The sequence below is a fragment of the Rhinolophus ferrumequinum genome, chromosome 6 (genome assembly GCF_004115265.2).
Source record: "Rhinolophus ferrumequinum isolate MPI-CBG mRhiFer1 chromosome 6, mRhiFer1_v1.p, whole genome shotgun sequence".
In the NCBI taxonomy this organism is placed as follows: domain Eukaryota; kingdom Metazoa; phylum Chordata; class Mammalia; order Chiroptera; family Rhinolophidae; genus Rhinolophus; species Rhinolophus ferrumequinum.
The window spans coordinates 21412501-21425109 of NC_046289.1; the positions used below are offsets into that span (position 1 = coordinate 21412501).

General features: G+C 43.8%; 1 protein-coding gene across 7 annotated transcripts in view; it reads right to left on the bottom strand.

Moving 5' to 3' along the window:
* Positions 1–12609, bottom strand: part of ADCK1 (aarF domain containing kinase 1) — a 110738-nt gene that overhangs the window by 69205 nt on the left and 28924 nt on the right. For 5 of the 7 annotated variants that reach the window (XM_033108628.1, XM_033108630.1, XM_033108627.1 and 2 more), the window contains one exon: positions 318–521. The exons of the other annotated variants lie outside the window; for them this stretch is intronic. In XM_033108628.1, the coding sequence (XP_032964519.1) occupies positions 318–521 (204 nt within the window). The remainder of the gene's footprint in view (positions 1–317; positions 522–12609) is intronic. 7 annotated transcript variants of the gene reach the window in all.

Genomic DNA, 12609 nt, shown 5'->3' on the forward strand with positions numbered 1-12609 from the left:
GCACAGCTGTAGGCACATGGTAATTCCCTCGATAATTGATAGATATTATTAGGTTGAACCATCTGAATCATCTTAGTTTGCAGGTCAAAAACAGTAGAATATCAACTGTTTCATATGGTTCAATTAATATTTTTTACAGAGGGCCACCGAGGTTCCTTCTAACCTCTTTGATTTCAGCACGGAAAGCTGCAGTGAAGTGTGGCTCCACGCCGGGGGTGGGGGTAGGGAGTTCCCAGCACCTGGCAGTGAGAACTCCGCCAGGGCCTTTGCAGAAGTATTCCGTCCCCGGGCCCAGCCCTCCCGGCAGAGGCGGGTACCTCTTTGCCCAGGTCCTCGCGGATGACCTGGCGGATCTCTTGCATGCTGCTCTGTGGGGCGCGGCTGTGCAGCACCTTCAGCGTGCTGGTGTACTCCTGGGGCAGCAGGTAGTCCAGGGCCCCCAGGTGCTGGCCCACCTTGATGAAGGTGCCCCGGTTGGCACAGCAGAGCTCACAGAGACGCCTGGCAGAACGGAGGTGTACCTGCAGGGAGATGAGCCAGGGCCAGAGAGGTGTGAGCCACACATGGTGCACTGGATATTGTTCCCTCTTCCTGCCCCGTGCTTGAAAACCTGATTTACTCCCCAGTGTGTACATGCACGCACACACACACACACATGCACACACACCTTCATTCACCTTTTTCCTCAATGTTCTCCTGTAGTCTCAGTACCCAGAGCAGCCAACTCCAGTCTCATACTGAGGCCGGCCTTCTCACATGGCCCGATACTTCTGATGTTTTTTCCATCAGAACCTGCCTGTTCTGGGTCCCACTCCCTCAGAAATGTACATTCGTTCAAGGTTTTTAGTCAAATCTAATCTATTAATGATTCATTCAAGGGTATATCCAGTTAATGTATCTGCCACCCAACCCTCAGACATACTAGTAATACTATCTGTTTGTTGGAGGCCTACAACTCAGAAAACATGGTCACATATGTTATTTCTTTTAATCCTTACAGCAGCTCAGGGAGGCAGGCATTGGTATCTTTAAAGATAAGAAACTCAGACATTCTGCTTATAAAGAAATAGCTAATAACTGTCAAAGGAAGGTCTAGAAAACACTCCAAACCTAGGGCTGTCTTAACTCAGCAAACTTTTGCAGTGGTCTCCTTTACCTGGAGCAAAACCTGTACCGGCACGTGGAGCAGGCAGCTGGGCAGGTTATCTGGGACAGGGCAGCCTGTACTTGTGGGCTAATGACCACCTGTCCACCATCTGCCCCAAGGCTGTGCCTCCGCCGTCATCACCCCAGCTCGTCTGAGCATCTTGGAACCAGGAGGGTCCTGCCTTCCTGGAGCTACAGCTTCTGAGGTAGGATGGGGCCACGGGCACACACAGAAGACAGGGCAGCCCCGTGCCCTGTGGGAATCTGGGACCCTCTCCCACCCATGAAATCAACCAAGAGATGGTGAACACCTGTGATGGACTTACCCTCTCTTAAGTGCTATCAGAGATGCCGGCATAATTAAACACATATTGGAGGCAATAAACACATGAAGAGTTAAATAACAGTAGGCAACAAACATGGAAGAAACATTCAAAGATCCTATGTAATTAGTTGCCAAATGAACTACACAGAAAACTGTTACTTAAGAAATTAAGAAGAGAAGGCTGCAGCCCTGAACACCTTCTTCTCAGCAGACAAGAAGCCCATCTGCCCCTCCCCCCATAGCAGACCAGACGCCCCAGACTCCAGGCTTTCGCGGATGTCCTTAGACCTCTGCGCGCCCATCCACTTCCGGCTCTGATGGACACCTCAGCTTCCCACCCAACACACACTGAGGGAACCTTATGTACACGTGACTCCATCCTCCTCGACAAAGTCTTCCAGCCTGGCTGTGGATGCCTGGTTCAAGCTGGGCCAAGGCGAGTCTCTGTTCCATGACAGGAGGTTATAGAGAGAAGGGAATTAATTCTGAGAATTGAAAGAAACAGCACACCCCTAGATGAGTCCAAGGGCTGTGGGGGGACTGGTAGATTCTCTTAAGAATTTGGAAGTGGGGGCTGAGCTGGCCAGTGTCCGATGGCAGAAGGTCAGTGGTACGGCTGGCCAAGGCCACACTCAAGCCCTAGTTCTGAGGAAGTGGAAAAACAGGTGACTATGGCCAAGCGCGGAACCCAGCCTACCCTCACAGTACAAGGGTCCAGGCCATTACAAACCCACAACTTTTTCCCACTCAAATCATCGGCCCCCAATTCCAACCCAGCCGAAGTCAGATGTCAATCACCAGCAGAGTAAGAGGGGCATCCACAGTGTGAGCAAAGCACAGGTCCGACCAGTACTCCCGGCCAGGCTGCCCTGGCACCCGACAGGCCCCTCCCCCAAGGAGGTACGCTCAGCCCCCACTCACGGTTGCTCCAGAGTCAACACCAAGTAGAAGCAGAGGGTTGAAAACAGGGTGAGCACACACCCCCCTTTGTCCTCCCTTCCCAGGAAAGACACCAACTAGCAGGTATTCACTGGGGACTTAGAGTAGGCCGAGTTCCGTGCCCCATGCCACGTGGGGAGACGCGACACAGCCCCTCACACACAGAACGACCTCAGCAGTGGGGTCCACTGAGTGCTGTGGGCGCGCAGATGGAAGAAACAATAAAGCTGGAATTAGAGGAAAGGCTGGGCTCCCGGGAGGGAGGGGGCTATGTGCCCCTCATGAACGTAGGGCCCCTTAGCTCCAAGTCCCCCTTTCTTTGCCCTGTGTTGTGATCCTGTGTCATGCCTCCCTTGGTCAGATGACCGCTATTAGGCTTTGGCAACAGGGGCTCTGGAGGGACACTAGGAAGCCCCACAGAACAAGGAGTCGCCCTCACTGGTCCCAGTGTGGGGTTTTCAGCACAGCAGCCAGCAGGGCAGTGGCTTGGGAGTGGCACTCACAGACCAACCCACCCTCACGAAATTTCTCCACCACCTGGCAGGCCCTTCCTTTGGACAAACTCGACCCGCACCCTCCAGCAAGTGTTCTAACCACCCAGCAGGTGCTCCTACATATCAGCTCCAGCCCACACCCTTCCACCAAGTTCTCTGCCCCCGTGGACCGTGGCTCCTGCCAGGTTTCCCCACCGTCCACCGGGCTGCCCTGCAGCTCAGCCTGGGGGCGGGGGGTGGGAGTGGGTAGGCCTTTGTTCTCTACCCCTCAGCCCCAGAGGGGGCCACTGCTTTATGCATTTGCTACTTCTGTACCCTTAGAGTCTTCTTTTACTCCTCTTAGGAGTTAACAAATCTTTTACTAGTTAATTATCCTTTATATTAAATTTCCCATTCAAATTACTAGCGTGACTGGGCTTTGCTTGATACACAGGGTTAGCCCCTGAAATTGAATTTGAATAGATTAGGGTGAAAAAGGAGGGCATTTCAGAATGAGAGAACAGCATAACAACTTGCACCTGTGTGTGTATGTGTGTACGTGTGTGTATGTGCGTGTGTGTATACGTGTGTGTGTGTGTGTGTGTGTGTTTGTGTGTTGAAGACCTACTCCAGCATTTTCTTTATACGGGATGGATACACATCTGCATTTGTCTCTGCTGCTGGCAGCCCTCAAAAAGCATCAGCCTCACCCTGCCAAGCCCTCTCACCAGGGCTCTGCTGCCCCTCACCTGTGGCTTGAGCCAGTCCCAGGTAGAGTGTCTCTTGGCACAAAGCGATGGTCACCTTTGGGACCCTGTCTGGGCAGTGCACTGTCTGGGCACTCTCTGGTCGCACAAGCCCAGGAAGGCCAGTCTACCCGAGTCACCAGTGACTTGGCACGTCTGCCGTTGGGGCAAATCATGTGTGTCCCCTGTACACCTGTGCACCTCGACGCAAGCTGTACATATGCCAGAATGTAGATTGATGAGTGAGTCATACACTCACAAAACCATCATCCATGAAACTGCGTCAGCATCTGCGACGAATGGTACCCACATTTCAGCTAAAGAGGCCCCAAAGTCACCTCCAACTCAGCTTCTAAATACACACACACACACACACACACACAGAGTCACATGGACATGAGGGACACTGCCACTCACCTAAAATTGTAAATGTGCTTTTAAGGCCCTAAGACATAAAGGCTAAATAACAGAGCAAACATCCAGCTCCTATGGCTTCATCGTCCTTTGGGATCAGAAGGCAGGTCCCACTCACAATTTCAAGAAATCACTGGTTTAGTGCATACCCCCCTTTCTACATCACTTACTTAATTTGGTGCCTCAGGCGCTATTCCTGCTGGCAGTAGGGGGTACATACAGGAATCTCACAGTTCTCTCCTACCCGAGATCCTTTCTCCCAACCACGCAAGGGTCTCACTGAAATGCAAAGCTTCCGGAATCTCCTGACCTCTGCATTCCCTTGAATCTAGTCCTTCGTACCACACATCTCTTCGAGCACCTACACAGGCATCAGCCCCAGGAGGGACATGAAGGTAAATAAAAGTTAATTTGCAACAGTTCTGTCCAATACAACTTTGGGTGATGATAGAAATGTCCTGTATGTCCACTGCCCAATGTGTGGCCACTAGCTACATGGCTACAGGTGGCCACTGAGCACTTGAAATGGGCCTACTGCAACTGACGAACGGAACTTTTCATTTTATTTAATTTCAAATAATTTAAAATTAAATCGCCACATGTGACTGGTGGCGACCATATTGGACGGCTCAGGTTTATAAATTAGTAACAACTATCATAAACAAGCATTTTTTAAAATTCATATTCACTTAAACTAAAAAAAACTTCACCCATTTCTCCCATCCCCCACCCCCACCCCCAGCTTCTTGCAACCACCCATCTGTTCTCTGTATCTACAAGCTTGGTTTTATTTTGCTTTTTAGATTCTATACCTAAGAGAGATCACACAGTATTTGTCTCTGTCTGACTTATTTCACTTGGCATTATGCCCTGGAGGACCACCCCATGTTGTCACAATGGCATGGTTTCATTCCTTTTCATGACTGAGTAATATTTCATTATGTGTATACATACGACAATTTATTTAACCATTGATCCATCGGTGGACACTTCGGTTGCTTCCATATCTTGGCTATTGTAAATAATGCTGTGATGAACACAGGGTTGCATGTGTCTTTTCGAATTAGTGTTTTTAGGGCTTCTTCAGATAAACACACAGAAGTAAAACTGCTGGGTCATATGGTAGTTCTATTTTTAATTTTTGGAGGCACTTCCATCTGTTTTCCATAGTGGCTGCACCAATTTACAGTCCCACCAACAGTGCACAAGGGGTCCCTTTTCTCCACATCCTCGCCAGCACTTGAATTATCATTTATTTATTAATTTAAGGTGTACAAAACAGCATACTGAGTAGAATTTACACCCCTCACAAAGTGACAATCCCACCAGACTACCATCCCTCTAACACCGTACACAGCCGTCACAATAGCACTGACTATCTTCCTTGTGCTGTCTAAGTACTATTTCTGGCCTACAGTAAACACTCAAATCTAAGTGGTTGATATTGTTTTTAAATCTACACAGTATCTCTGTAAAATGATCTGAATGTGTGTCTTTAAGGATGAAGAAATAATCTCAGAGAGGTTCAGTGACATTCCCAAGGTCCCAGAGCCAGGAAATGGTGACATGTTGGTGTGTTCAGCCATGTGCCAAGAACAGGCATCGGCTGCATTTCTCTATGTACGAGCATTGTGGGGATGCCAGGAAATAAAACCACGGTCCTCATGGGCCAAGGGCTTGCAGTGTAGACCGAGAGGTGGACATGAACCCACAAAACTAGAATCACTAATGACAGGCACTCAAAGTAGCTGCCGGTCGCTCGCAGGTATGACATGTGCTGGAGAGGTCATCAGGCTGGGTACCGGGGTGGCCACGGAAGTTGAATGAAGTATTTGCAGTTTAAAAGTCCAATGCAAGCTGGAGTCGGTCTTGAACACAATAAGGGATCATAAAACAATGATTAATCGCATTAACTTTGAAATCAAAAAGACCTGAGTTCAATTTCTACTTTGCTATTTGCCTGTCATCTAACCATGGACGAGTTAATAAACATTGGAAACTCAGTTTCCTCATCAGTAATAGGAAGAGAAAAATGATAAATGTCACTATGATGATCAAATAAGCAATGCACAAAAAAAGAGCTTAGCACAGGGCCCAGCCTACACCGTGTTCCCCCGAAAATAAGACCTGGCTGGACCAGCAGCTCTAAGGCATCTTTTGGAGCAAAAATTAATATAAGACCTGGTATTATATTATATTACATTACATTATATTGCATTATATATAAGACCTGGTTTGATATTATAGTAAAATAAGACTGGGTCTTGTATTAATTTTTGCTCCAAAAGATGCATTAGAGCTGATGGTCCAGCTAGGTCTTATTTTCGGGGAAACACGGCAGTCAATGCTCAACAAATAAATGGAAAAAGACAGAAAAGGGGAAAAAATATCAGAAAAATTAAATTTAAAAATAAAAAACCACTTCAGACCCGTCTACCCCCTATACTTTGTTCAGTACAAGAAGTCCGGACCACAATCTAATAGACAGAAGTAATAACTAATTTCATGCTGTGTCATCTAAATTGCAAAGCATCCATGCATAAGAAACACAACAGCTATAGCGCCCTATTCTAAATACAGCAATTTCAGGTTCTCTTCCCCAAAGATCTCCCTACTTCTGCTACTACCGTAACACCAACCCCCCATTTGCTCACTGGACCGGAGCCTTGCCCTTACCTAGCACTTGGTTTCACTGGCTGGTTGGGTGTGTCACTGCAGCATGTCCTCACTGCTGAGCCCCCACAATGCCCCTCTGTCCCTACCAAAAGATGGCAAGGACAGCTGACACGGTCTCCCTGCCCCTCCTCCAACTTTGCTTTCACTCCCAGCCCAATAACTTGCCTTATGATTATCTCATTACCAATAACCTTGCTGTAATGAGTCTTAACCTGCTTCATATTAATTAAAACCACTGTCATTAGCCAGCTTGGTTTGGGGTTTGGGAGGCAGACAGCGCAATAGCTAATAAGATCAACTCAGTGCTGATTAGTTATTGATTGGGAGGAATGGAGCAAAGGCCCAAGGAAGGCAATTCACGTGGCCCCCAAATTTGGCAGAAAGTTACCAAAGTGAGACTGAACCAACTGGGCTCCCCATCAGAACTGGGCACTATCTCCAATGGGGTTTAGGGGTGTGTGTGAACAGAAAGGAAAGAGACAGTCAGACACACATAGGGTGCATACATACCCCACACAACACAGAAAGAGTCAGTGAAAGAGAAGGAAACAGATCCCAAAACAGAAATACTTTTGATTAGTTCTTCTACTCAAAAACTCAAGACCCAAAGGAAATGCACTGAAACGTTAACAGTGGTATCTCTGGGCTGTGAGATTACAGGAGTATTTTTTCCTCTTTATAGATTTTTCGGTATTTTCCAAATTTCTTAAAAGTACTATATATGTCAATAATGGAGGAGAATTTTTTTTTAATCATCCCTTCTTCAATATCTTCTGGAAATAGAAAAGTATAGCTGTTTTTTTTTCCTCAGATTTAAATGTGCAAGACTCTTCCCTGCAGGCTTGGTACAGCGAGAGAACCCAGCATCTTCTTCCTAATTTTGCAGGGTGCTATGATGGACGGATGTGTTTTCATCATGAAATGGAATTGTTAACTCCCTGCTCATCCCAAGAAATCAGGCCAGGGCGTCCTCTAAGTTCTTTTCTGGATGTCACCCTTTGGTTTAAGTTATCATTTAGGCAACAAAGCAAAACACATTATGTCTTGGGGAGAGAAAAACAGGTTGCAGTTTCTAAACGTTTTAAAGGAGTCGGACCACAAATTTCACCCCACTCCTCTGGAGTGTCCTGTCTCTCCTCTGACCGCATATGGGTAAACCCTGGGTAAGAGCACAGGGCCAGTGTCAGCCGCCTCAGTCTACATCCCAACGTCACCACTCTGCTGACCTTGGCAAATTACGTTACCGCTGTCTATTTCTGTCATCTCGTCTAAAAAAGGAAGATAATACTAATACCTACCTCACAGGGCTGCTGTGAAGGTTAAATGAGGTAGGAAATGCACACGCTCCACTTGGCCAGTCTGGCGTTTCTGTACTTGTTGTTAAGAGTACTTAGGATTTGTTTTAATCAGATATGGTAACACACGCAAACACAGAAATGGCTGTCACAAAGGCAGACGTTTTTACTCACAGTCCCCTAGAAGCAGACTTGGCATGCCATGCAGTGCCACACAGGGAAGCACCAGGGTTGGCCAGGAGGCACAGGGAGGGAGAGGGAAACGTGGGCAAGAGTTTTTACTGTGGAGTCCCTGGGAAAGAATGGGCGAAGCAGAGTAAGCAGAATTAGGATTGACTAGTTTGAATAATATTTTCAGTGGGCTTTGGAGCACAGGGCACGTCCCTAATTGTTTGTTATCTGGCCCTGGGGTGGTTAGAGCAGGTGGATAGTGGCCCACAGTGTAAATGCTCAATAAAGGGGGTGCTTGGTGGGTACTGGGCTCTGCATTGCTTGGTTTGCATATGAAACAGTATGCTCCCAGGTGACTTGTTTGCTATCCCTACAAATTAGTTAACCCTGCGAGAGCAGTTCCTCCAGTGTCAGCAAGGCCCCTAGATGTCAAATGATCAGAAAACACAGGGGGAAAATGGTCAACAGTACTCTAGCTATACTCCCTCGGATAGCTCATCCAGTGTCATGATTGTAAATACCACTGTGTTTCCCCGAAAATAAGATCTAGCTGGACAATCAGTTCTAATGCGTCTTTTGGAGCAAAAATTAATATAAGACCCAGTATTATATTATATTATATTATATTATATTATATTATTATATTATATTATATTATATTATATTATATTATATTATATTATATTAATTTATTAAGGCCGGGTCTTATATTAATTTTTGCTCCAAAAGACGCATTGAAGCTGATTGTCTGGCGAGGTCTTATTTTCGGGAAAACACAGCATCTACACTAACGACACACAATGTGCATCCCCACACTGCAGACTCACATGTCCAGCTGCCTCTCTGAGGTCACTCCAATGTCCAATGAGCTCCTCACACTTAGCATGACCTTCCCACCACTCCCACCAACACCAAACCCGCTCCCCTACACTGTCTTCCCCATCTTAGGACACTGAGCTCTAAATTCGGGGTTGCTGAAGCCATAAATCTTGATGTCATCCTTGACATCCCTTCCAAAACAGAGACCAAAATTACTTTCCCATCTGAAACAACAAAAAACTGGACAAGATTTACAAAACAATGGTTTTTATGGCAACGAAGGACAGTGACTTCTGAGAGAGAGGAAACAAGATGAAACCTATGACTGCCCCCCGTTTACTTCAGTAAGAGTTTCCAAGGCACACTGCAGGAAAGGAGACCCAGGCCGTGCCCAGAGGACTCCCTGAGTTGAGGAGGCAGAGTTAAGAGCCCAGGAAAATCAAAGCAGCTCGAGTTCGCAGAACAGAGTACTGGAGAGGAGAGAGCTGGACAAAGGATGCTAAAGCTCTGCAGAGGGTCCATCTCACATACTCGGCTGAGAACTAGCCAGCACAGGCACAGGAAAAAGCTACCTGAGTTCAGAGAAAGAACCCCAAAAGACTGGAATTAACAGTACCCACTGCTCACATAGGGCCTATGTCCACCAGCCAGACTGGAAAACCTCATAATTCATGGGGCATTTGTTATCATATCCAGAAGGGGCTTGCCTCCGTAATGGGGAATATACCAAATTAAACACTGCTCTATCTAACAAATATTAAAAGATTTGAAAAAACTCAAACTGTTTCCAAATAACTGTGTCCCAGAATGAAGTTCAAGAATATTTATAAAACTATTTAGCACCATACATTTCATATGTTAAGCAGAGACATGGACAATAAGAGAATAAAAGAGAGAGAGAGAGAGAAAGAGAGAGAGAGAGAACGCGCACGCGCGGGTGCAAGAGAGAGGAATCAAAATGAAACTTCTAGAGAGGAAAGCTGTATTGTGTGATACAAAAAATACACTGGATGGGATTAATGACTGATTAGACATTGTAGAAGAAAAGATTAGTGAACTTGAAAACCTAGCAATAGAAACTATTTAAAATGAAATACACAGAGGAAAGATAATTTTTTAAAAATGAAAAGAGCATCAGTGATCTGTGAGACAAACTCAAGCAGCCTAGTAAACATGTAGTTGGAATCCCCAAAGGAGAGAAAATAGGAAGGGGTGGAGAAAACATAAAGAAATAATGGCTGAAAAAAATTCAAATTTGATTAAAAATATATATAAACAACACATCCAAGGACAACAACCCCAAGCACAAGAAACATGAAGAAAACTACATAATGAACTTGTTCAAAGTCAATGATAAAAAGACAATCTTAAAAGTATCCAGAGGGAAAAAAAGACACATGATGGGAAGAGGAACAAAGATAAGAACGGCACCAGATTTCTCACTGGCAATAATATAAGCAGAAGTTAGTGAAGCAACGTTTCTGAAAGTACTGAAAGAAAACCCAGAATTCTATACATCTTTCAAAAACAAAGGTAAAATAAAAGCTCTTTAAGACATATAAAAGCTGACAGAATTCATCTCCCTGTGCCACAAGAAATGTTAAAGGACATCCTTCAGACAAAAGGAAAATGATACCAGAGAGAAATATGGTTCTACATAAAGGAACAGAGAGACCAGAAATAGTAATTTCATAGGAAAATATACAAGAATTTTTGTTCTGCATCTCTTTAAAAGATAAGTGCTTAAATAATAATAACAATGTAATGTGGAGTTTGAAACATGTAAAAGCAAAATGTACTTTTATGAATAACATAAAAGCTGTGAAAAAAGAAATGAAAGTATATTATTTTAAGATCCTTACTTGTATATTCTGTGAAGTGGTATAATGTCACTTGAATGCAGACTGTGGCAAGTTAAAGATGTATGCTATAAACTGATGCAATCACTAAAATAACTATATATATATATATATATATATCATAAAATATATATATATATATATATATATCATAACGCAACAAAGGTAATAAAATGAAACCATAAAAACTTCAATCCCAAAGCATGAAAGAAAACAAGGAATAAAGAGTAACTATGTCAAATAGAAAACAAGATGAAAGACATAAATTAACCCATATCAAATTGGATAAAAAAGACTCAAGTATATGCTGTCTACAAGAAATTCTCTTTAAAAAACAAAAAACACAAATAGGTTAATTGTAAAAAGGTGAAAAAGGATATATCATGACACTACTAATTAAAATAAAGCTGGAGTGGCTATGTTTATATCAGACAAGAAAACTCTGATCCAAGATGGATCACAGTTCAATCCTACCAAACACTGAAGGAGGGGCGGCCAGATCGGTCAGTGGTTAGAGCACGGTGCTCTTAACAACAAGGTTGCTGGTTCGATCCCCGCATGGGCCACTGGGAGCTGCGCCCTCCACAACTAGATTGAAACAACTACTTGACTTGGAGCTGATGGGTCCTGGAAAAACACACTTAAATAAAGCTTCAAAAAAAAAAATTTAAGGAAAAAATATTACCAATTCTATAGAAACTCTTCCAGAAAACTGAAGACACAATACTTCCCAACTCATTCTATAAGACCAGCACTCACCCAATATCAAAACCAGACAGAAAACAGAAGCGGGGGGTGGTGGGAAAGCTATAGACATTAATCATGAAAATAGATACAAAAATTAATCATGGAAATAGATACAAAAATTCTTTTAAAGGATTTATTTAATGGAATCCAACAATTTTTAAACAGGCTGTGTCCTTCTCATTACATCACATCCTACCAGGTGGTACACAATGTTGATCTGTCTCCCTACAGGCAATGTTAATTTTCATCCCTTTATAAAGATAGTTATCCATCTAGTTTCCTCACTTCAAGTTACTTCCTCACTTTATAATTAAGTATTTTGTGTGAAAGTACTTCCAAATTTTATCAATAACCAGTTCTTTATCAAATTTCAACTTATTCATTTGTTTATTTATGTCAGTTTGGACTCACGAAGTTCTACTTTTTTCAATAGATCATAACCCATTACCATCATTATTTGTTAATTTTAACAGCTTCATTGAGGCATTTGAACACACAATAAACTAGACATATTTTAAATGTACAACCTGATACTTTGACATGTATGTGTCTATGAAACCATCACCATAATCAAGTTAGTAAACATATCCATCACCCTCCAGAAGCTCGTAATGCCCCTTCCTAATTTCAGCCCCATCCATCCACATACTTCCCATCTCCCGGCAACCGCTGATCTACTTTGTCAGAACAGACTAGAATTTTCCAGAATTTTATGTAAATCAAATCATACAGACCATTCTCTTTTTTGTCTAGCCTTGTTCACTCCACGTAATATTTCTAAGATCCATATATGTTGTTACATACTCATATATCAATAGTTTATTCTTTTTTCTTATTGAGTAGTATTCCATTGTACGAATATACCACAATTTGTTTATTCATTCGTCTGTTGATGTACATTTGGGTTGTTTCCAGTTTGGGAGTACAAATAAAGCTGCTACAAACAGTCTTGTACAAGCCTTTGTATTGACATATGCTTTCATTTTTCAGGGATAAATA